This window comes from Nestor notabilis, unplaced genomic scaffold (assembly GCF_000696875.1).
Source record: "Nestor notabilis isolate BGI_N333 unplaced genomic scaffold, ASM69687v1 scaffold6111, whole genome shotgun sequence".
NCBI classification, from domain to species: domain Eukaryota; kingdom Metazoa; phylum Chordata; class Aves; order Psittaciformes; family Psittacidae; genus Nestor; species Nestor notabilis.
Genome location: NW_009913235.1, coordinates 2,283 through 25,005, shown reverse-complemented (window position 1 = coordinate 25,005; position 22,723 = coordinate 2,283). Strand labels below are relative to the sequence as shown.

At 41.8% G+C, this 22,723-nt stretch overlaps 1 protein-coding gene across 1 annotated transcript; it reads left to right on the top strand.

Moving 5' to 3' along the window:
• The first annotated feature begins 967 nt into the window (after positions 1-967).
• NEDD9 (neural precursor cell expressed, developmentally down-regulated 9) lies at positions 968-21,184 on the top strand. The gene is made up of 6 exons (XM_010023098.1): positions 968-1,399; positions 15,944-16,045; positions 17,156-17,257; positions 17,701-18,924; positions 19,253-19,342; positions 20,675-21,184. The coding sequence occupies exons 1-6, from the start codon at positions 968-970 to the stop codon at positions 21,182-21,184; spliced, it is 2,460 nt and encodes an 819-aa protein (XP_010021400.1).
• The last annotated feature ends 1,539 nt before the right edge of the window (positions 21,185-22,723 follow it).

The window sequence follows — 22,723 nt, the reverse complement described above, 5'->3', positions numbered from 1 at the left end:
AACCATCTCTCCTGACTGCCTTCACCAAAAAGCAGGCAGGCATGGAACACTTGTTGCCAGCACATTTGGAAACATCACTAGAGCCAAGAAATTAAATGTTCATGACCTTTGTGAGGGGTCCAAGAATGTCAGTACGGACAGCCTGCCTACTTTCCACTGAATAGCTAAGCTTGGCCAATTACTCAGAACTAGATGTGCCATACAGGACTGCAAAGAAAGAAGGAAGGGAGATGGTTCAGTCAATGGAAAGAGATGACACTTGTTAGTTATATGTTACAGACAAGTTTATATCAACTCATAACTGGCATAAAATGTCTTAGCAGAGGTACTACTGGTAGCAGAGCCATTTTTGTTTGTCCTCAGCAGGTGGACTACAGATCCCCGACTTTGAAGGAGCTGCAGGTATCAGCTAGGGAAAGCCAGTCCACTCTCTTTACACTAATGGGATCTGCACCTCTAGTGAAAAGTCTTTTGGGACCCTGCAAATGTAAAAGTGTTTGGAAACAACTGCTCTGGATTATGCCTGCCAAGAGTGTGGTTCTAGTTTTATTTTAAGTATCAGCTAACTAGCTGTAGCAGTATGCAAAGCACATTTATGGGGAAATCAGTATCAAGAGATACAAGCATCCATTCACACGAAGAGCGTATCAATGCGAAGAGCAGAACTCTCCTGACTTCATGTCTGTTGGTTAACAGACCATATAAAGAGCTTCTGTCTGACCTAGTATTACTGGAAAAGTTCTCACTAGCAGTGTTGCTAATGCATAAGCCTCTCATTTCTCCAACTTGGGGAAGAGGAATCCTGTGTTGCATTATTTTTCCGTGTTACTTTGATTTACTGCACACTGTTTTCAAATTCAGTTCTTATTTCTCTCCACCTCGAACTTGCATGAACTTTCACTTTTTAGGAAAATTCTAGCTTGTTTGTTCACTTGTTTTTCTTGCTCTTTTTTCTCCACAGAATCTTATGGCAAGAGCCCTGTATGATAATGTCCCTGAATGTGCAGAAGAGTTGGCCTTCCGCAAAGGAGACATTTTGACGGTGATAGAACAGAACACTGAAGGTCTTGAAGGATGGTGGCTCTGGTACCTACACGGCCGGCAAGGCATCGTTCCAGGCAACCGTGTGAAACTCCTGATAAGTCCAGTGGTACAGGACAGTCCTCCTGGTCAGGATATGTCCAATTCAGGACATATGATGCATCAATCCTTCAACCAGCAAAAGATCTACCAAGTGCCAAGCTCACATGCCTCAGCACGGGACCCTGTCTATCAAGTGCCACCTTCTCATCAGGGGATTTACCAAATACCCACTGGTCATGGTCTAGCAGGGCAAGATATTTACCAGGTGCCACCCTCCATGCAGAGATGTATTGATGGTCCAGCTCTGACTAATAAGGTACGTGCATTTGCTTTCATGTCATAGTTCCAAAGCAGCTCAGTTGTGCTGACCACTAGTCGAAGTGGTTAATGTCTAGTGATAGCCTGTGTACTTAAGATACAGGAAGGATAAATATATTAAGTTACAGCAGTAACTTTACTGTGGTGGGAGGAAGAGAAAGGCCCAGTTGCTTGCTTAATTCACAACCAAGATGCACAGCAGAGCATTTTGGACATGTGCTACCGCAGCTGCTGAAGGTGAAGAGAAGCATGTGATCTTGTGTCCTTTTGAGCTCCCCAGAGAGGCTAAAGCACATATGGCCTATGGCACTCTTGCATTGTATGTTCAAAAGAGAGCTGCTGCAGTAAGATTAACTCTCCCACGGATTAACGAACAATTACATCATCTGCCCAAGTAAATATTATTTTTTATTTTAATTAAATATGATGTACTTCCTTGCTGGAGAAGTCCCAGTGGGTCTGAACTACAAAGAGAAAACAGTGATTGATGAGACAAGGGCCATACTTGAAGAGTGAGGGAGGAAGAGGATGGTGATAATGAGGGATGTTTTAATACCACACCTAAGGCTTATAAAGGTGTGCTTGATGTTTATCTACAGCTGAATTTCTCGACTGAAAGTGAGAGCTGCAACAGCTCCATGATGCAGCTATTACTGAGGCAGCTGAATGCTCCCAAGGCTCTAGTGAGAAGCATTGCATTATGTGGGTCCCCCCTTACTCCTGCTCTCCCTCTCAGGCTCTCTCCATCTCCTGTAACTCCCTCATGGGGTTCCTGCCAGGTACCCTGATGACTGAAGAGGGTTAAGGAAGGTACCTGAGGGAGGATGGAGATTCTCTTGTCCTTCCACACCCCTTATTGGCAGGACAAAAAGAAGTTCCTAGACTACCTCCATTCCCAGCTCCACAGTTCCAGTTATTAGCATCCTCCTTACCTTTAGAGCTTAAAGCATAGTATTTATATCCAAGTTACATGAGCAGATGATGTCTCTGTCAAGAAGTTCCTGACTCGTTTAAACTTTCTTCTCCTAATTTAGATTACCAAGACAGTTTATTTTGGGTTTTTCCCCCACCTCACCCTCAAGTCAGCCTTTTTAATATTAGCCCTTCAGAAGACATCTTCTCGTGCTTTTATTTCCTTGGCATAATTTCATTTTCCTTGGTAAGAATAAACGGATTTTTTCCTTCTGAGCAAGAGAAAAAGATCTGTGAAATCATTCCAAGTCAAGTTATAAAGAGGTTGGTTTGTTCGGCTTTTCTACGGTTATGTTTGCAGGGTGTGCAGGAAGATAAAATGAGAAAGCTGCACTTGTTGCACAGGTAGAGATGGGAGCTTTGTTTGAGGAAATATGTGGGTTTTCTTGAGAAATCCCACATCTTTTCTCCTCTTTTCTCATTTCACCATAGATTAGATATAGTGAAATCTTTTTCAGGAGCGGTATAGTTTGCCTATCCACAATGGCATTTAAATTATCTCCAAGGTAGTGACTGAACACCTGGTAAACAGCCTGTTGATGGAACAGCACAGAAGAGATCTCGTTCTAGTGTATGTCTGTGTGAAAATTACAGCACTGCAGAGATGCCTCAGCTAGCCAGCTTGGGCTGCAGGAGATGCACTGTACTGCAGAGCTGCACTGAAGTCTATTGGGAAGCCCAAGATACTTCCTTGGAATAAGTGCTATGTACTTTAATTTTAGGACTTGACCTGTCTAAGTGACCATTAACATAGTTCACTTAGCATAATGCAAATGTGTGTGCATTCTGCACAGAAAGAATTCTCCCACTGCATGCAAAATCTCTTCTCCCTCCTCCCACCCTCTCCAGCTCCACTGAAATTAGCAGGACATTCTGCATAAACCTGGTTGCTGCAGGGACTGCATTAAAATCTTATATACGCAGAGTAACTGAAATATTTTTTTCTAATTTAATTGCAAACATCTTTCTGAGATACAAAAATCAGAGGCACTAAAGCACTAAAGTTCTCCAAGGTTTTGCCTAGAATATTTTCAGCAAGCTTAAATATCCGTTTTTCTTATTTCAAGTCACCTTCTTTAGAAAGCTAAAACCATTTACTTGGCTGACTTGTAACTTGTTTCATTTGATTCCTAGTAGCCTATGAAAGGTCAGCCTATGCTGCTTAAAAACAAATGGCTACACTGCCAATTGTTGAAGAAACTTAACACGGACATTTATAAAACATTTTACCCTCAAAAAGTAGCTACCAACCTGTTTAGCACAAGCCAATTCTTGTAACTTAGGATAGGCTCACTTTAATCCTGACTTGGAATTTATTTAGCTGAAGAGCCTCAGGTCTCAGCATTCACTGTGTATTAGTAGCAGGCTTGCTAGATGGTAAACCTCATAGCAGTGTCCTGCTTTGATCAGAGGCAGACATGTGTCAAGTCCTTTGGAAATACTCAGTTCTTCACTAGAAGGAGCCCATGGGATTGAAACCATGGTAGACAAGAGAACTGTAGGGTTATTAGTAAGGGTGGAGTCTGAGATAAAACGTACTCCATTCTTTATCATCCTAACTTTGCAAAACTGATTTTTACTGCTACAGCTGCAACAATCTGCTAAGGCCTTTGTTAAAGAAAAGCCCAATTACAAGGAAGCACTTAAGCACTTGTATCCTTTGAGTGTAAGCAGTCTGTCCTCCAGACCCTCCTCCTCTTGGGATGAGTAAAAACAACCCCTGATATTAAGGAAAGACGGAAATCTTGAAGATCTGATTTTGAGGTTTTTTTCTTTGACTTCCAAAATGATTAATCCCTTTTCTCAGATTTGTGGCAACTGCCCCAATGGCTTCAGTGGGCTGCTCTGTGTTGTTTCGTCAGCAGAAACAGCTGGTTAGCAAGCTGTTCGCTTTGGCAGTTTTAAGGATGTTGAAGAGTTTTGCTATGTCTCCCTGTATGTAAGCCTTCTCCCTTCCCACAGCAGTAGCTGGAAGACCGTGTACTCTAGCCACCATTATAAGCAGGGCCAGCAGCGGTTTCTATTCTATCCATTTCTGCCCACATTTGCCCGTTTCCTTTGTGCAAATGTGTGGTTTGGCTGCCATACAAGTTTTACAGGCAGAGCTTAGGAACTGCTGTCAGGCAGGAATTGTATAGCCTTGAGCAACAGTAAATCAACAGCAGGCATGTCATAAAGCTGCGCTGAGGTAACACATCCCGCTAGCTAGAAAGGCAAAGCAAGTCAAAAAGGAGTCCTGAGGCAGGTAGTTGTAATGATGAATTGACTCTGGCCAAGCTAGTTGTTGACAGCAGAGCTGTATCGGCTCCTTCTATCAAATAAAAATACCACCTTCTAAAACTCACCCTACAAATGACAGAGATAATGAGGGATGGTTTAAAATTAGCCTTGGTTAGCCCCAGGCTTTTATAGCTGCGTTGCAAGTTTCATCACTAAACGGTTACACCCGCCAAGTGTGAAGAGCGTGCAAGGAGCATTAAGATACAAAAGCTGTATCTTAGAATTTTGTCCTGCTTTCTGTGCTCTACCTTCAAACTTACTTTCTTTTGCTGCAAGCAGCAAAGCAAAGGAGCCTTCAGACAAATCTGGGATTCAGGAAACCTGGGTTTTATCCTTGCCCCAGGCTTCTGCACGGTCTTGGGTGCTGTTTTTGCACCTCAGCAATCTCGTGTGCAAAGTATGTGGGGTAGTCATGAGGGACCTCGTTCTGTACGGACTGCTTTGAGAACATCCTTTGGGAAAGGTGCTGACAAAGCACGAAGTCTTTTTTGCATCTGTAATCATTAGTTCACACATGAACTTCAAACTAGGGTAAGCTAGCTACATGTGAAAAAAGGCACCACCACGACTTAAACACGCTTTTCCTGGTTCAGTGTTTCCCCTAACTTTTCTGTTGTACGATCCTGAAAATAGCACTGGCCAAAAAATAGAAGGGAAACATTTCATCGTTGGAAAACCATTTTGACAAATTCTGAAAGTCTTCTGTGGGAACCAGTAGCTTTCAGGAGAACTTCTGATGAAGGAAAATCAGCACAAAACAGAGTAAGAGGCCAATGCACCACAGCTGTTTGACCACTGAAGAGGCTGCACTGCACAGGTTACCAGCTCTGAACTACAGCTCCCACAAGGCATGGACTAGCTCGGGCAGATAGAGATTAATGCCAGCTTGGAACACATCAGCTTTTTTGTTTGTGGGTCTGTTTGAATGAGGACTTTACAGCTCAGGAAACACTCGTACTTAGCCACCTTTTAAAAGTGGATAAAGGAGAATAGGGAAGGAACTCATTCACATGTGAACATCTGTGGCCTATTTCCATGCCCTTGACAGAGCAAGGATTTCACACCCCACCATCCTGCTATCTCCACCTTTTTCAAGAGTTTACTGCCATTAGCAGGAGGTTTGGGTAAACCATGGCTAAGGAAACAGGCCTTGTTCCCTGGTCTTTATTTATGTTAAAGTCATGTTAATTGGATCCACAAGAAAGTGGAAATACCACCCCGCAAGCAGCACCACCCTGAGAGTTCTGGCACAGACTTCAGTAGCAGAAGCCAGTTAGCCACGTTATGGCGTTTTTCCTTCCAATTAAACAAGTACTGGTTTAGCTGGGAGGAAACAAATGGCTGCATATCATGTTTGTTCCAGAAATAAGCCTGTCTTTGCATTATTATCTTTTTTCTTGCTTATTTTCACATTTATGAACTAAGAGACATACATTAAGCATAGTAAACAGTTGTGTGGCAGATACATTTTGTCATCAGAAAGAATGGGAGCATATCTAGTATTTTGTAGTTTGTTGGCAAAATTTATTTACATTCCGAAGTGGAAGAATGGCCTTGCTTACCCTCACAGCTGAAATACCACAGCTTCCTGTGATATTGTTTACTTAAATGGCCCAAACAGCCATCTTACAGTCCCTCTTTTCTTCTGCTTTCACATTACAAATTCTACTTCGGGGATTTGGATCCCTTGTAACAAAGTATTGCTCAGTGCTAAAAGTGCTGAACACACAGCAAATTTGCCAAGTGCAGTAGGAATGCTAACACATACCTCAACACTCCGGGCTCAGTTTCACAGTGTGCTCTAAAGGATGGCATTCTCTCAAATTAAATGCAAACTGAAGGCTAAAACCAGCACACAGGCTTTTTCTTAGACTCAAAAGTTGCACTTGTAACTTTCCATGGGCATTAAGAGGAGAAGAGACATTTTACTGATAAAAAGCCTGTGTGGTTAGTCTATCCTCAGTGGTCTCCACGAAAACCACTGAGTGAAGTAACTCTCAGAGTAAGCAGTTAGTCACTGATGTGATTTGTAGAGAAGTATTTTAAGAAAAAGACTGCATTTTATTAGGCTGAGCAAATATATGAGCTCAACATTGCTCCCTGTTTCTCTCCAAGCGCAGGGCTCTGTTTAATCAGTTCTATTTGTAGACCGGAGACATGCATTTTTTTCCCTGTAGTATCAGATAAAATGGCCAGTCCTGCAAACTCATCCAACAACTGAGGTCCCCAGTGACCCAGATCTGTCTGCAAAGGCACAAGTGTAGGATCAAACCTTAGCTCAAAAACAAAAAAAGAAGAAGAAAAAGAAAAACACAAGGTTAATGGGACTCTTCTTTCTTGATGGTTAGAAACTGAACCAGGCCTCTGGTAACATCTGAAAGCATACTACAAAACACTAAGCTTGTATTACCTACATTTCCCTGTAAGTACTAACATCTAAGCATGGCAGCAGAGCATTTTAGAAAAATGTGAGTGGAAAACTGATTATTCAAAAAGTGGTCCTGCAACCGGGTCAGAGCAATCCCAAACACAAATACAGGCTGGATGGAGAATGGATTGAGAGCAGACTGAGGAGAAAGGATTTGGGGGTGTTGGTTGTGAGAACCTCCACACGAGCCAGCAGTGTGCTCTTGCAGCCCAGAAAGCCAACCATATGCTGAGCTGCATCAAAAGGAGCATGGCCAGCAGGTCAAGGGAGGTTATTCTGCCCCTCTACTCTGCTCTCATGAGACCCCACGAGTGAGTGGCTTCTCACCAGAGGTGCACCAGTACTGTGTCTAGCTCTGGGGCCCCCAGCACAAGAGGGATGTGGACCTGTTGGAGCAAGTCCAGTGGAGGGCCACAAAGATGATCGGAGGGCTGGAGCACCTCTCCTGTGAAGACAGGCTGAGATTGTTGGGCTTGTTCAGCCTGGAGAAGAGAAGGCTCTGAAGGCTTTTATAACAGCCTTTCAGCACCTAAAGGGGGCCTACAAGAAAGCTGGAGAAGGACTTTTAACAGGGGTATGTAGTGATAGAATATGGAGTAATGGCTTTAAACTGAAAGAAGGTAGATTCAGATTAGATATTAGGAAGAAGTTCTTCACTATGAGGACAGCAATGCATTGCAACAGGTTGCCCACTGCCCCATCTCTGGCAGTGTTCAAGGCCAGGTTGGACGAGGCTTTGGGCAACATGGTCTAGTGGAAGGTGTCCCTGCCTATGGCAGGGGGGTTGGGACTGAATGATCTTTAAGGTCCCTTCTGACCCAAACCGTTCTGTGATTCTGTGAATTTTGTCATAAAGAGGAAGTGTGGTTTCTCAAGGTAGGAAATAGAGAGATGAAGATGGGTTTGCTGACAATCAGAAAACATAGTTTTATTGCAATCTAAAGGCTTTGCAGACATTCAGTAATTTTGTAGATGTTTTGTTTTGGAAGAAGATTAATTATCAGAACATCATCATTCCACATGCCTGGCATGAAACATTTCAATTTTGCTTTCTTAAATAGCAGTGGTAATAATGTTTTTTTTTCTTTCTCTTTTAAAATAACCTAAACTAAGCTTTTTCCCAAAACAGATTGTTAGAATGGAATCAAAGTGAAATTAATGTGGTTAGGTTCTTAGGAGGTAGAAACCTTCCATGAGACAGTCCATCCCTAATCCTTAAAGGACACTAACACATTCCTGTTGAGTTTTATCATAACTTTTTTTATATGCACAATGAGTCCTGACTAAGATCTGGTATAATTATTATATAGATGCAAAGGACAATTAAGGATGGAGTTTATATCTGTTTAAAAGATGTGTATAACTTCCATAAACTTGCCAAAGCAAGCTATGTTGATCTAAACACCCGTTACTATGAGCACTCTTGTGGAATTGAAACTTTCTTGCAATGCTTCATCTCAACCATATTCTTGCCCACTGGGAAGTGCCAGTTCACCAAAACTGAAACTTTTGGCAGGGAAGGATCTGTTCCGAGAAATGTCTTAAAGGAAGAAAGCAAATATTTGAAGGGAAACAAGAAGTCATGGAAATACCCTACTTTAACAATTCCCAAATTAAGCTTCCCCTTTCCCCACCTTCTACTTCCCATCTAGAAATTCAATATAGGATGGAAGAAATAACAGAAAGAAAATGAAGCTCCTCAAAAGAATTAGTTGTTTGGACTGAACCAAACTGGTTTATTGTTTGTGAGCCTTTAGGATTTCATTTCATTCATAACAGTAAGACCACTGTCCGCCCTACTTGTCTGAGCACCTCATCATCTCATTCTTTTTCTTCATTTCTTCTCCTCCTCCAGACTTGTCCTAAATTTAGGCTTCTGCCTTCAAGATGAGGCAGTCGTAGTATTACCAGCATAGAAAACAAGTGCGTATTTGCCAAATGGTTCTTCATGTGACAGGCTTTTTTAAATGGGGAAGCTAGACAGACGGGGATAGTCAAAGCAGGATACCACTTTCAGTATTTATGACAGGTAAGATACCAAAACGTTGAAGTACTGAGTTTTGCCACATAGTTCTCATTAAATCAAAACTCCAGCCAAAATTTAAGCACGTGATTCCAGAGAATGCTTTAGCAGATAAACATATTTCTCCACTAGAACTTATCACACAATAATTTGGGTTTTTTCTTTCTCTGTAACATCCATCCACAGACATTTATTTCACAGTGCATGCCTGTTCTGTCACCAGTACTGTAATGCATCAGCTCTTTAGCTGTGTTGGCCAGTACGTGCAGAAATGGTGATGTCACTGTCTGTCTAAAAATAAGTAATTGTCATGGCGATGGCACTGGTAAAACTTTCAGCAAGAGTATTGGACAAGTGTCATCTTCCACACTTCTCTTAAGAATCCTGATAATTTAATAGCAATGGGTATGTTTCACTCCTCTCAAAAATGGGACATCCGCAGATGTCTTGGTTTGATGCTTTTTAATCACATTTTGTAAGCAAGAATGGCTCTACCAGAGGCTAGGAAATACCCCTTCCCAGTCAGCCTTGCAATTCAAGGCCAGCCAGCACCAAGCCTGTTCCACTGAGGCAAGCAGAAATGTTGCTCATAACACAACTGGCAGAAAGCCCTAGAGCTGATGTAAGAGTAGGATCAGGTCACGAAAACATCATAAAAGAAAGGGAAAAAACAAAACAAACAGTAAAATCTTGTCAGTGACAAGACTGCTAAGCTTTTATGTGCCCTTTATTGCTCATTCAATAAGTTCTGTGACATATCTGCATTTAGTTTGTGATCATGAACACCAGCAACAAGCAGAAATTCAACATTATAATCCAAAGCTTCAGCTGATGCAAGTCAGCACCATTACAGTACACTTAACACAGCCCTGTCTTTTTATGCTTATCAGGAATTAGGTCATTTATGTAACTACATAGGCTAAAACAAGTTGTTTAGAAAAACAACAAAACTGTCCTTTAGATTCGGGAAAAATAAAAACCAGAAAAACAGTGTAATGAACCTGCTTTTGTGTCTGGTTAATGGAAAAGGTCACAACACAAGTTAAAAAGTCAAGATTAGTCTGGTTGCAAAGCAGTTGGCTATACCCTTGTCACCAGCAGTTGAGGACTGGAATCAAGGGCAGCTTGTGATTTCACCTTTTTTATTTTAAATCTGTTTCACAACATCTGCTCTACATCTTCAAGACTCACAACCCAAAACTTGCATAAATCTGGTTGAAATAATGCGACCTCAGAAGAAGGAAAGCGTAACACCCATTTTAATTACTTCTTGTTATTTGCACTACAATACCCCAGGGACATTTTTTAAGACTGAGCATACACTGGTGAGGCACTTCATAGCCACATTTAAAAGTTTCTGTTTAAATCCCTGAGTCTGCAAAGTTAAGCATTTTTAACACATCATGAATTGGTGACATCTGGACACGCTTTAAACCTGAGAGCACGTACAGTCACAGCAGAAAAGCAAATCTTCATAGATACAGGTCTTGGACAACAAATGGACAAAAAGAGTAGGAGAAAATAAGCAGGTATTTTGAAGATGGAAGCAATATCAAGAAATAAATGAGTCCTGTATCAGGGTAGTATTTGTCACATATACTTATCTTCACACATCTGACTTCTACTTCTCAGAAAATTTCATGGGGGAGCATCCGATCAAAAGTGACAGTGTCACTGTATGCATTGATACCACATTTCTTTCCGCTACATAATAGATCTGATAACTTCCTCAGCCAAGGAAAGAAAATACATTTCTGTTGATTTCCTCTTGCCTTGCAGAAACATTTGGGTTCTTAGTATTAGAAACAACTAAGCTACAAGCCTAGTACATTAGAAGAAATGCCTCTACAGGCATTTCTTCATTGCCCCTTCCTCCCCTCTCTTTCAACTTGTGAGCCTTGATCAAAAGCTCTCCAGTGGTTCAGTTTTGGCAGAAAATTCTAGAACATTTTTTAATGGCCCAATGTTCATACATTATTTAAAGTGTTATGATTTCATAATCCTAAAACCAATAGCAACTTAGAAAACCAAACGAGTATCCTTAGCACATGTGAGAATGAAACCCCAATCTTTACTCACTAACAGCTAGGAAACACATTGCATGTCACTGTACGTAGCAAATAAGGCTGCTGCTTCATAAACACATTTTTGGTCATTTTTTTACAATAGACAATACTAAGTGATACAAAAGGTATTACTGCCAGGAAATTCATGATCAGCCACTGGAAATCTTGAGGCAGCTTGCAAAAGACAGGAAACACAATGTGCTTACTGTAAAAAGGTTGGAGTTTTAGCCAGTGGGCCAGGTTCAAATACCATGATTACCTTAGAGACTGTTCTTTAACACAACCTTCTTGCAGTTCATCTTAGCCACAGAACCTTTCCTCCAAAGAAAGCATTTAAGGAGACACATTTCCTAAGTACCTGAAGCAAAACAGAAAGAGGGTCCAAGAAATGGTTCACTGCTTGATCCAGTGTCATTCAATGGCTCCTGCTACTGTCTTCCAAAGGACTAGGAGTTCAAGAGAGTAGGCGTTAGGGGTTTTTCCCCTAGTTCTCTCTCTTTTATAATTTTCCCATATTCTCTCTGGCTATTTAATTTTTCTTACGAGCCTAGGCTCACTTTTTGTCCTTGTTAAACAATGTAAACTACAGTGTTGTACGTCTTCCATAAGCATGAGAACTGTCTTGTTGCTGCCTTAGGAATGTTCTCTGTTGCAGCCTAATGTCCATTTTAATCCTAGAAGTAGAACAGGGTTTTTTTCCTGTTTAAGGAAGAGGAATTTAATGACCCACAGGACTGGATATTTTGCGAAGTACATGCATATTCAGCACTTTTTCTTGGTTAGGAACATGCCATTGGCATGGAAAAGACCCAAGTAATTGCTTTTGGAAGAGCATCATCTTCAACAGGAACAGAACAAACTTTATTCTCAACTGTCTTTGTTTTGCAGTTTGAAGTAGCCTCATTACATGTTTCACCAGAGCCAAACCTGGTGCCCGTTAGCTGCTCTGCATGGATTAAGTGGTTAACAATGTTTTGAGAATGTTGGGCTAGATAGTTTGTGGGAAGACCATCTGTTTCCTTCAGTGCATAAACAAGGAAAATTGCTGGTTTGAAATGCAGGATTATTTAAGCTCAGATGACCACAGGCATTCTTAGAAGAGGTAAAAGGAAAAAGACTCCTTATGACTTCTGCAGTTCAGTGACATTTGTTAGGAAATAAATTCCTAAGTACCACATGGGGCTGCTATCCCTGTTCCAGAAATGGGATAAGGGAAACATTTCTTTTGAAGCCACCTACTTCTTTCTGAAGCCCATGTTCAAAACTAAACTGCCATCAAACATTCAAACCCATACAAAAATGGTTCCACAATGCTATCAAAGAGCTGAGCATCCAATTCAGAAGCAGCAAGCTCATTTAGTATATTTATGGTTGAATATCCAAAATCAAAAGTTACTTCTGAAAATACCAGCTTTGGTAACTTTCTTACTTCACCTCCCAGCTATCTCTCTTCCTCACACAGAAGAGCAGTGCGACCACATGTCCTGGCTTCTCATATATGGCCATGTCTTGGGGACATGAGAGTCAGAACATGCTTCACATTTTCACTTTGCCAGTAGCATAGGTATTCTTTCAATTGCTGCTACAAACCTTCACTCAAGGTATGTTTTGGTGATGAGCTGCTTCTGTTCTGAATTGACTAGGAACAAGCAGTCCAGAGGCATGTTTAACTTAATGAAAAGAGCTAGAAGGGAGGAGAGGTGGAGGTAAATGGAGGAAACCTTCTTGTACGCAGTGCAGACCAAATTAACATTTGCAGAGGATTTTATGATGAAATTCCCCAGAACATGTTACTGAGTAATAATCCTCCACACAGGAAAATATACTTGAGTCACTGTGAGAAAAAAAGCTGTCTTTCGTGCTATCAGCAAACCTTGGTTGTTGTTGAGTTTCTTAAAGTTGTACTTTCTGTCTTTCCTCTAACTTTATCAGAAGCCTAAAAAGGAGGAATCATAAAAGCCTCTGATGCATTCTTATTTGGAAAATAATAATAAATAATGGCAACTGGTATGTCAGCCTTTTCTGAAAAATGTGAAAGGTGTCTAAGGATGAGCTGCAAGAATAACTGCAGCTGTATGATACTGCTGTATGCAGACTGAGGGAGGATCTCTCTGTAAATCCTGGGTGTGAGCATAATTTCTCTTCCGTGAATGTTCCAGGTTCCATGATGTAAGGCTATCATCTGCTTTGCCACCAGGGCTTCTTTCTACAAAAGCAAAGTATTGTGTTTACCTATAACAACAAGAGCAAGTGGTTTCACTTGTGCATGCTTAGGGACATGGCTTAGTGGTGGACTTAGTAGTGTTAGGTTTATGGTTGGACTCAATGATCTTAAAGGTCTTTTCCAACTTTCTGTGATACTTTGGTTTGTAAAGATTTCAGTCTGAGGGACCAATACCTGTCTGTTTGGAGCCTGACACAGCCTGACTCCTGCCTTGTCCAGGTAGGCAACGATTGGCAGTTATAGCAGAGCCAAACTGCAGTGGTCACTGCTCCTCCCCACTTCCAGCGTTGGCTGCCCGCCATGAACAGTCTGTTGGTTTTTTTTCCTTTGGGATGGTCAAGCAGTTTCCCAGAGTATCAGCAAGCAGCCTAATGGCAGTGTTCACAGGAGCAGAACACTCAGCAGAGATGGGCTGCCCAGAGAACAGCCCTTTGTATTTACTGTGCATGGTCGGTTGTCCTGGAGGATCATTTTTAAACACCCAGTGACTCGTTACTGAAGCAACACTGTGGCTGTAGTTTTGGAGCACCTTGAAGAAACCTCTGAGTAAACATTGTTTAAAACCAATTCCTTCTGTTCCTGACTTGAAGGGGGGGGGGCGGGAGGTTGCGGGGTGCAAAAAGTCTACAGCAGACTGTGCTAGTCTGATCACTAGCCTTCATTGGCAGAAAAGCATGAGGAAGCAATGTTGATGTAAGTTACAAGTTTCTCAGGCAAACAAAATAATCCCATTATTACATGAGAGTGGCCTGGGAGGGATAATGTTTGGAGTGATTCATTATGGACAGCTTCCAGTAATTTAATAACTTTTTTACAAGTTTTGTCTGTAGATACCTTTTACAATGCAGAAGATGACTCTGTGGGAGAGGAATGGCCTGTCATAAATTCAGTACATTTTTAGATTCTTTTTAAAAAGCTTGTGTGTATGTAAGCCCTATTAACATCCAATCCAACCAAAGTTCTCTCATGGGCAGCAAACTGACCCGGTGCTCTGAAGGCCACAGTGCTTCCAGTTCCTGTCCTCTGATGCTAATTCAAGGAAAAGCAGCAGCAAAAACCACTGTCTTCCCTGCCTGCCACACACGGATGCTCCTTCCTCTCCTAAAGCACATGCAGTCAACACAGTGGCTGGCACTACTAGGTGCACTGCCTAGGGCTGCTCACATTGAATCAGTATATGTACTGTACACTGGAATGGCAGTCATCTCAGGGAGGGAAATCAAGTGGTTGTTTCACACTACAGGGGCAGAGATCACATAGCAATATTTGGGCAGCAAGTAAAAAGAAGAAAAGCCCGTGCTGTTAGCATAGCAGAGAGGAGGTAGCGGGTTAGCATCAAGGACTTTCCCTGCAGACCTCAAGTGAAGCAAAGCTCAGTGTGAAATCTGGCCAGGATGCTAGGATTCCCTACAGCAAAAACTATTGCAGGATCTTTACTGAGTATTTGGGCAGAAACTCTTTTGTGCATCTTGCATACATTTCTAAAGACAGTTAGGTACCTCTGGTACAGAATACTCTTCAGCTGGCTAGAAAGACACATCTTGTACGGGCCTATATAATTTGCCATTTTATGCCCTTGGGTTACAGTATTTATATTTTTTGTTAGAGCTAAATAGCACCAGCAGAGGTTAAGATGTCAGCATTTCCACTATAAACACAGCTCTTTCTGGGGGTTAGGTAACATTTCTTTTATACCACACTATCTGAAACTCTGCCATGCAGATGCTGTCCAACACATAAGGTACTTATTTTTCACCAAATTTTGTTTGAAATCATTATGGTAGTTAATGGTTTAGAAAATGTCAAAAAAAAAAAATTAAATTCTAACCTTTTCTTTTCCAGAAGCTCTTTTTGCATTATATACTTCAAGAATGGCTTAATATTTCCCATCTCTTAGCCACTAATATAGGCAAACCAGAGGCAGAAAAATTGAACCTCCTGCTTTGGAAGGCTTAAGCATAGCCTTTGCATGTAAAGAACTTCCAAGCCACAGCTCACACTCAGGATGTTGTGCTATGGAGCACAGGAACACAAGATGTTGTGCGAAAGGAGGTGGGAAGTACCTCCACAAGCAAAGAGGTAGACTCTCAGAGCCTGAATATAGTATTTTACACCTCTATCAGTAAGTGGGGACACTCAACACCTCAGCAGGATCAGCATGTACATAGCCCTTATCTCAGTGACTGATGTAACTGTTGCCTAGTGTGGTCTGTGGTCATGGGCAGTTAGTTGGAAGAAGAGACCAAGCTCTTTTAGACCTGCTGGAGAATCTGTGCATAACACATAGAAGATACCGTAGCACTAGCAAGCAGCCGTGTCAGAACTGGTCTGGAAGGAAAAGATGGTGCATTTGTAGGAGTCATTGTAGCTTGTAACAGTCATTTGGCAGCGTTCAACTGTCAGAAGTGTATGTAGACTTGTGTCGCTAACATTGTCACATAAAACATGAATGTTAATAGTACTGAATTGTTTATACCCTGTGTAGTTACAGGGAGAACATGGCAATATCCTCAGAGTCTTATGTTTCCTCTTTTTCTTTTATCCCACAGGTTATAACTCCAGTCAGGTCAGGACAAGGTTATGTTTATGAATTCCCTTCCAAATACCAGAAGGATACCTATGATATCCCCCCCATTCGCCCTCTCCAAGGGGTAGGTACCAATAAAACTGCCAACAGCACTGACAGGGCACAAAAGGTGATGAACATTTACCAGAAGTTTATGAGCAAAGCAAGTTCTCTCATTTCAGAAAGAAAATATGTTTTAATTAAATGCTGTGGCTTATTCACAGAGCACAGAAGTATTTCAAAGTTGTATTTGATGTTGACTAAGATTTGGCAGCACACCAAACACGAAAATCCCATTTGTTCTCTGTGTTTTGATCAAAGAGTGTATCTAAACAGAATAAACTTGCTGCCTGGGAACACTTTTTTTTCTCCTTACTTTATTGTTAGTTGACAGTAATTCACTCACTAAGGGTAAAATCATCGCCTAGATGAACAGCTGCTATGCAGGGAGGTTTTTTCACCACATATCTACTGCACTATGTAACTGAACTTGAAATACATCTTTGTTCAGGGGAACACCCTTAGCATTCAGTCCTCAAGACTACTCCTCTTGGGAACAACCCTGAAGCCTATTAGTACATAACACAGACTGACAATGAATGGCTGGAACTGCTGGAAAGTCTGGGTTAAGAGACATTCAGACAGTGGCCTTAGACCTCTACGCAGAACCCACTGTAGTGTAGGACATGCCACCAAGTGGGACACTTGAAACACCTGACAGCTGCACTCTCTGCTAGCAGCAGCTTACACTGCACCAAGTAAAGCAGATGGGTGATGCTGATAGGAACAGTCTTAGTTTCAGAGAGTTTAGTTTGTACTAGTACAAGCGTATTCCTCAACCCCTCTAAATCTCTTGTCAGTATGAGTGTGATCAGTTCTGCTCACATGAGTATACTGCTCCCCTGTTCACCCCAACAGGTATCTGTAATAGACTGGCCTTGATTTAAACTCTCAGGATGGAAGTCAGCTGTGACTTCACCTCTCCAACCTGGTGTCCACACGATTGCCCAGAGGGAACTTAGCTAAGTGCATTTCCTCCCAACCGTCCAAAATACCAGGAAAATCCAAGCAGCATTCCCATATGAAACAAAGTTGAAGGCTGGTTAAGAGGAAACACAGATACCAAGAAAACTCATCTGAGATTAGAGCTTTCCTGAGGTGACTATTTTCTGTAACAAATTTATTCTTTCTTTAGATATATGACATTCCCCCCACATCAATTAAGGGGCCTGCACTTCCAGTTCCTGTGGGAGAAGCAAAAGCTTTAGGAGTCTATGACATACCACCTGCCAAAGTGGTAAGTATTATGCTGTTCCCATAAGATCCTGTACTTTCATGTCCAACCAAAGACCCATTTAAAGAAGAGTTCATGTATGCTCCTGAAGTAAAAGGAGATTCAGTACTTCAAAGATTTCCTTAGGTTTTTAAACTGTTAAAACTGGTAAAGTGAACCACTGCATCAACATTATTAATGTTATGGAGCGTGAATTGATAATTACAACTAATTATCTCTGTGGCAGCATGCTGCCTTTTTGGATTTTGCTGCTTATGAGAATGTACAGCAAGGTGAATGTTAAAAAGTGAGATACTAAAATGGATGCTCAAACTCAGGATAAGTAACTGAATTCCATGAAAGTCAATGGCAGATCTTCCATCCCACTGTTTTATAGGCCATATGGAAGACTTAAAATACTTTACTATTCTAGCCAAAGGTTTCATGGTTTGCTGTCTATGATTCAGGTCTATGCTACTCATCCATCTGCATGCCGAGATGATACAAGCCTGAGGGAGAATGTGCAGGATTTTTCATCTGCAGTAGGACACAGTGCAAGACCAGAAGGAGTATATGATATTCCTCCTCCCATCACCAAAGCAACTGGAAAAGAGCTTAATAAATTTCCTCCTGAGAGCCTTTTATTGCCAGATGGAGTGCCACAGAAACATGGCGTTTATGACATCCCTATGAACCATCAAAACCATTTTCTTGGACAGCAAATTGCACCTCAGAAAGATGTTTATGATACCCCAAGGGGAGTTGCGTTCCCAGGACAACAGACAGGACTCAATGAAAGTCTCATCCCAGAAGGAAGAGAAGGTGTATATGATGTGCCCCCACCAGTCCTCCAAGACACTAAAGGCTTACAGGATGTGACTGATGGGATAAATAGGTTGTCTTTCTCCAGCACAGGAAGCACAAGGAGTAACATGTCCACATCTTCAACAACATCAAAAGACTCTTCTTTCTCAGCATCGACTGCACAGGACAAAAGATTAATCCTTGATCCAGACACCGCTATAGAGAGACTTTATCGTCTCCAGCAGATGGTGGAGACGGCTGTCAATAACCTTATGGCTTTCATTACAGCAGACTGGCGATCTTATGGATATATGGAGAAACACATCAATGAAATTCACACTGCTGTGGATAAGGTAGAGCAGTCGCTGTTGGAGTACCTCCAGTTTGCGAAAGGATCAGCAGCCAATGCTTCCTGCCTGTCTGAGTTCAGCCTCTTCAACAAAATGAGGAGGGAGGTGCAAAGGCTGGAGGACTCTCACCAGATCCTTACCCAAACCAGTCACGACCTGAACAGCTACAACTGGTCTTTGAATGTTCTAGCTGTCAATAGACTGCAGAACAAGTGTGATGACCTGGATCGGTTTGTTATGGTGGCAAGGACAGTCCCAGACGATGCCAAGCAACTGACCACTACCATCAGCGTCAACGCAGAGGTGCTCTTCAAACAGGCACCGAGCAGCTCACGGTTCAAGAACGTACCAGAGAATATCTCAAACACTCCTGACTATGTCTATGATAATCCTCCTATGCAGCATCATGGAGAAAAAGCACAGAACCACTGCACTTCCCTTCCTCCACTCCTGAGTAAAGGTCAGCACCCTCACAATGCTACCAGTGAGAGCTCAGAAAAAAGCTGGATGGATGACTACGATTATGTTCACCTGCAGGTAGGTAAACTGAATGTCTTGTTCTACACAAGGCCAACTCAGAGTTGTCTGTGGTTTCCTGTGTTTGCAGGAAAGCAGCAATCAGATCATCATGCTAATGCATATTGAAGAGTAATTTCAGCAGGGCAAACACTTCCTTTCAAATAGGACTGTTGCATGCACGACAGTGATAGCCTTTTGCTCTGCCACACAATCCTTTTCTTTGTACTCTTAGTGGTGCACTACCAATGAAAAAGCCAATACAAAGAAGCCTGTTATTTGACCTATGAGTTGTCATTTAGCTCAGGAACAGTTTTGATTTGACGATGTTTTATGTTATGCAAAACAGGGGAAAGAAGAGTTTGAAAGGCAACAGAAGGAGCTGCTGGAAAAGGAAAATATCATGAAGCAGAGCAAAATGGAGCTTGAGCACCATCAGGTATGTTTGCTTGGGTGCAATAACAACTTTAAAATGAAGTGTTCCTTGCACGTAAGGCGTGTTGGTCAAATAAAGCAGGAGGGGCCCTTGCCTCGTCAGTGAGCAGCCGCTAGCATCATGACTGTGAGGTGTGCATGAGTGCCAGCACATGCAGTTGGAAAGTCCCAGGTGCTAGATGGTGAAGACAGCAGGTATTAGGTCTTGGCTAAACAGCAGCTCCTGGTTAGTTTCTTTCAAAGCGAGATTTGTACCAGTCAGGCTCTACCACTAACGGATTATCAGCGCAAAGGATAAGGACATGTGCTGTCATGCTCCAAATGGGAAATGGTGAGCATCAAGATTTTAGCACCTTCCTCACCCTGTACATCTCTGTCAAAATTCCTTATTTCCTTATGCCAAAGAAATCTTAAGTATTAACCACAGAGTAGCCATTCTGAAGATCAGCATATCTGCCCTTGTCGTTTCCTTGTTGCCACTTCGTAATTGAGTGGAAGCACAGCTACAGCTCTCTGATTAAAACATTTCTTATGGCAGGAATTACCCTCCCCCTTGAAAACAATTTCCAAACATCTCAATTTAAGAGACTAATTTGAGACTATGTCTCAAAAGTTTACCACAGAGGAGAAAGACACTTCTGCAATGTCTCACAGTGGTCACAAAGCCAGCTTGAGAACTTGGCTTTCCTGACCTGCAATCCAGTGCCTTAACCAGAGCACCACACTGAATACATGTGCTGGCTGCACATCTGTTCAGTGAATATCAATACCAACAACTTAAATACTGTGCTTAACGTCATTTTGAATGCTAAAAAATAGGTCATGTAAGATTGAGAGCTATCACATTGCCCTCATATTAATTCTTCAATATGTTGTTGCCATGTTGTATGGCAGAAAATCGTACAAGCAATGCAGAGGTGAGAGTTAAACGTTTGTCATCTCAAAATCCCACAGAGATGTCAGCTTTTTAAAGATTGTGTAGGAGTCGTTGACACTTGGATCCATCTCTCTCACTTGTGATTTCAGAACATTCCAAGTGAGCAGCAGTCTAAATTCAGGAGGTTTTATGCTTTGGAGGTTTTTATGCAAATGAAGTATTTTTGGTGTTTTTTCTCATCTGAGCTCTGTGTACTTGGATTTGTGGTAACCAAAGCACTTGATTACCCCTCACTCTCCAAAATAAAAGATCTTAGAAAACATATATACTACTTTTTATTTAGCACAGGCCAGTCTGGGATACCCAGGGGTGTCCTGAGGCGTGAGATGAAACTGTAATACATAACACAACATCTCACGTGAATATTCTTTGAAGAGAGCCTTTTCATTTGCCTTTCAGATCAATCAGTTCCAGCGTCTGGAGCAAGAGATCACAAAGCCAGTAGAGAATGACATCTCAAAATGGAAGCCACCTCAAGCTCTCCAGACTGCAAACAGCACTGCCACCTCCCGTGACAGCCAGCTGCTTTTGTTCTATTCTGACCAGTGTGAGACTCACTTCAATTCCCTCCTGAACGCCATCGACGCCTTTTTCAGTTGTGTCAATGCTTCTCAGCCCCCCCGGATCTTCGTGGCTCACAGCAAATTCGTCATTTTGAGCGCTCACAAACTTGTGTTCATTGGGGACATGCTCACGAGGCAAGTGGCGACTCAGGACATACGCAACAAAGTGATGAACTCCAGCAACCAGCTGTGTGAACTGCTGAGGAGCGTGGTTCTGGCTACCAAGACGGCTGCCTTGCATTACCCCAACACAGCGGCCCTGCAGAAGATGGTGGACCAAGTGACAGAGCTGTCTCATCACGCACAGTTGTTCAAACTCTCGCTGGTCCAAATGGCATCCTTGTGAGACCCAGTAGAGTCCAGACCGTGAGTGGCAAAACAGAAGAGCAAACTGGAGCTATTTTTATGTAAATGTTATCATTTATTTTTTTAGGTTTTTTAATGGAATATTTTAAATACATTCTTACGCGTTAGAGAATCTAATGAAATCAGGGATCTGGGAATATATCTGGTTCTGTATTATGTTTCTAATACACATTTAGATTTGTATACACTGCATATATGTATATGTTGCTGTGTTCCCTAAAACATCAGTTAAGCACCTTAAAGATTATGCGTCAGGTAAGCAGCGTGTATCTTTTGTATATACTGCCTGTTTCCTCAGTATATTTGTTAACTGGATGCTGCGCTCTTGTTTCATTCCATCTTGATTTTGGCACATGGACTTGGTTGTGAAACCTTCTTGTACCAATCCACGAAGCAAGTGTAATGGTTCTCATAGAACTCCGTTCCCTTCTTAGAAGTTACTTTCTATAGGATAATTCCATGATATTTAACTCTCCTCTTGCTGTTACTTTGTTATATACAGCATTCAATCATTCTGACTGGCATGTATGCACAACTGCAACAAGCAACACTCCGAGCAAGGCATTTTGGAGTAAAGCTTTTTCAGGCCATATAAGAAACAGAACCTTCTATGGAAGAAGGCAGAATTGTATATATTTAGTATCTTATGGCATTCAAATTTCACGATTTCTAGTAACTGCAACATGGGATTTCAAAAAGTGGATGGATTCCCAGCAAGGTAAATTCATACATGTTAACTTGTATGTCCTTGCATTGGCAATTAAATTTAACAGGCTCAAAAGCCTTACTGTTCATGGGCTCAAGAGTTATCCTAAGAGCATCCCAGGATCCACTGGACTCATCTCATGTCTCAGGCTGCAGATGAGCAACGTCTCAAAATACTAGTCCCTTCCAGAGGGATTAACATACAAATTGTAATTCCTATGGAAAAAAATCGGCTTGATTTGAAATAACAGATAAGCATCTCTACAGCATATACACAATGTAATGAAGAAATAGCACTTATTTTTGTAGGACCCATTCTTGGGAATTAGGTGCATCTGTTGGAATTCTGACTTCCATTCAGCTATTGGGTGCTTTCTTTAACAAATTCTGTTGCATAGGTGCTGGTCTTTCTGCACTACACTGTTGCCAAAAATTACCTCCTGTTTTAACGGGGCCATTCCATCAGTAAATACACACAATCCCACCCAGTAATTTTCAATTTAGACTCTTAAAAATTGTTAGCAGACTGGTAGACTGCTTTAGAAATGTCATGTATGGTGGCTGTTCCAAAACACACGTAGGCTTATTTGTCTTCATTGCCTTTTTTTGAACCTCCTAACAATAAATCACAGAATGCCATTTTCCCATGGCCCTCAGACTAGAAGCAATGCTTCAAAGTGAGCAATAGCTCAGGTAAATTCCAGGCGATTCTGGCGTTTTTAAAGCAGAAACACTACTGTCCTTGGGTAATTCAAGGTAGTCCCACATTGATGCATTCTGAGCATTCACATCAGCAAATGGATCACTGGTAGCA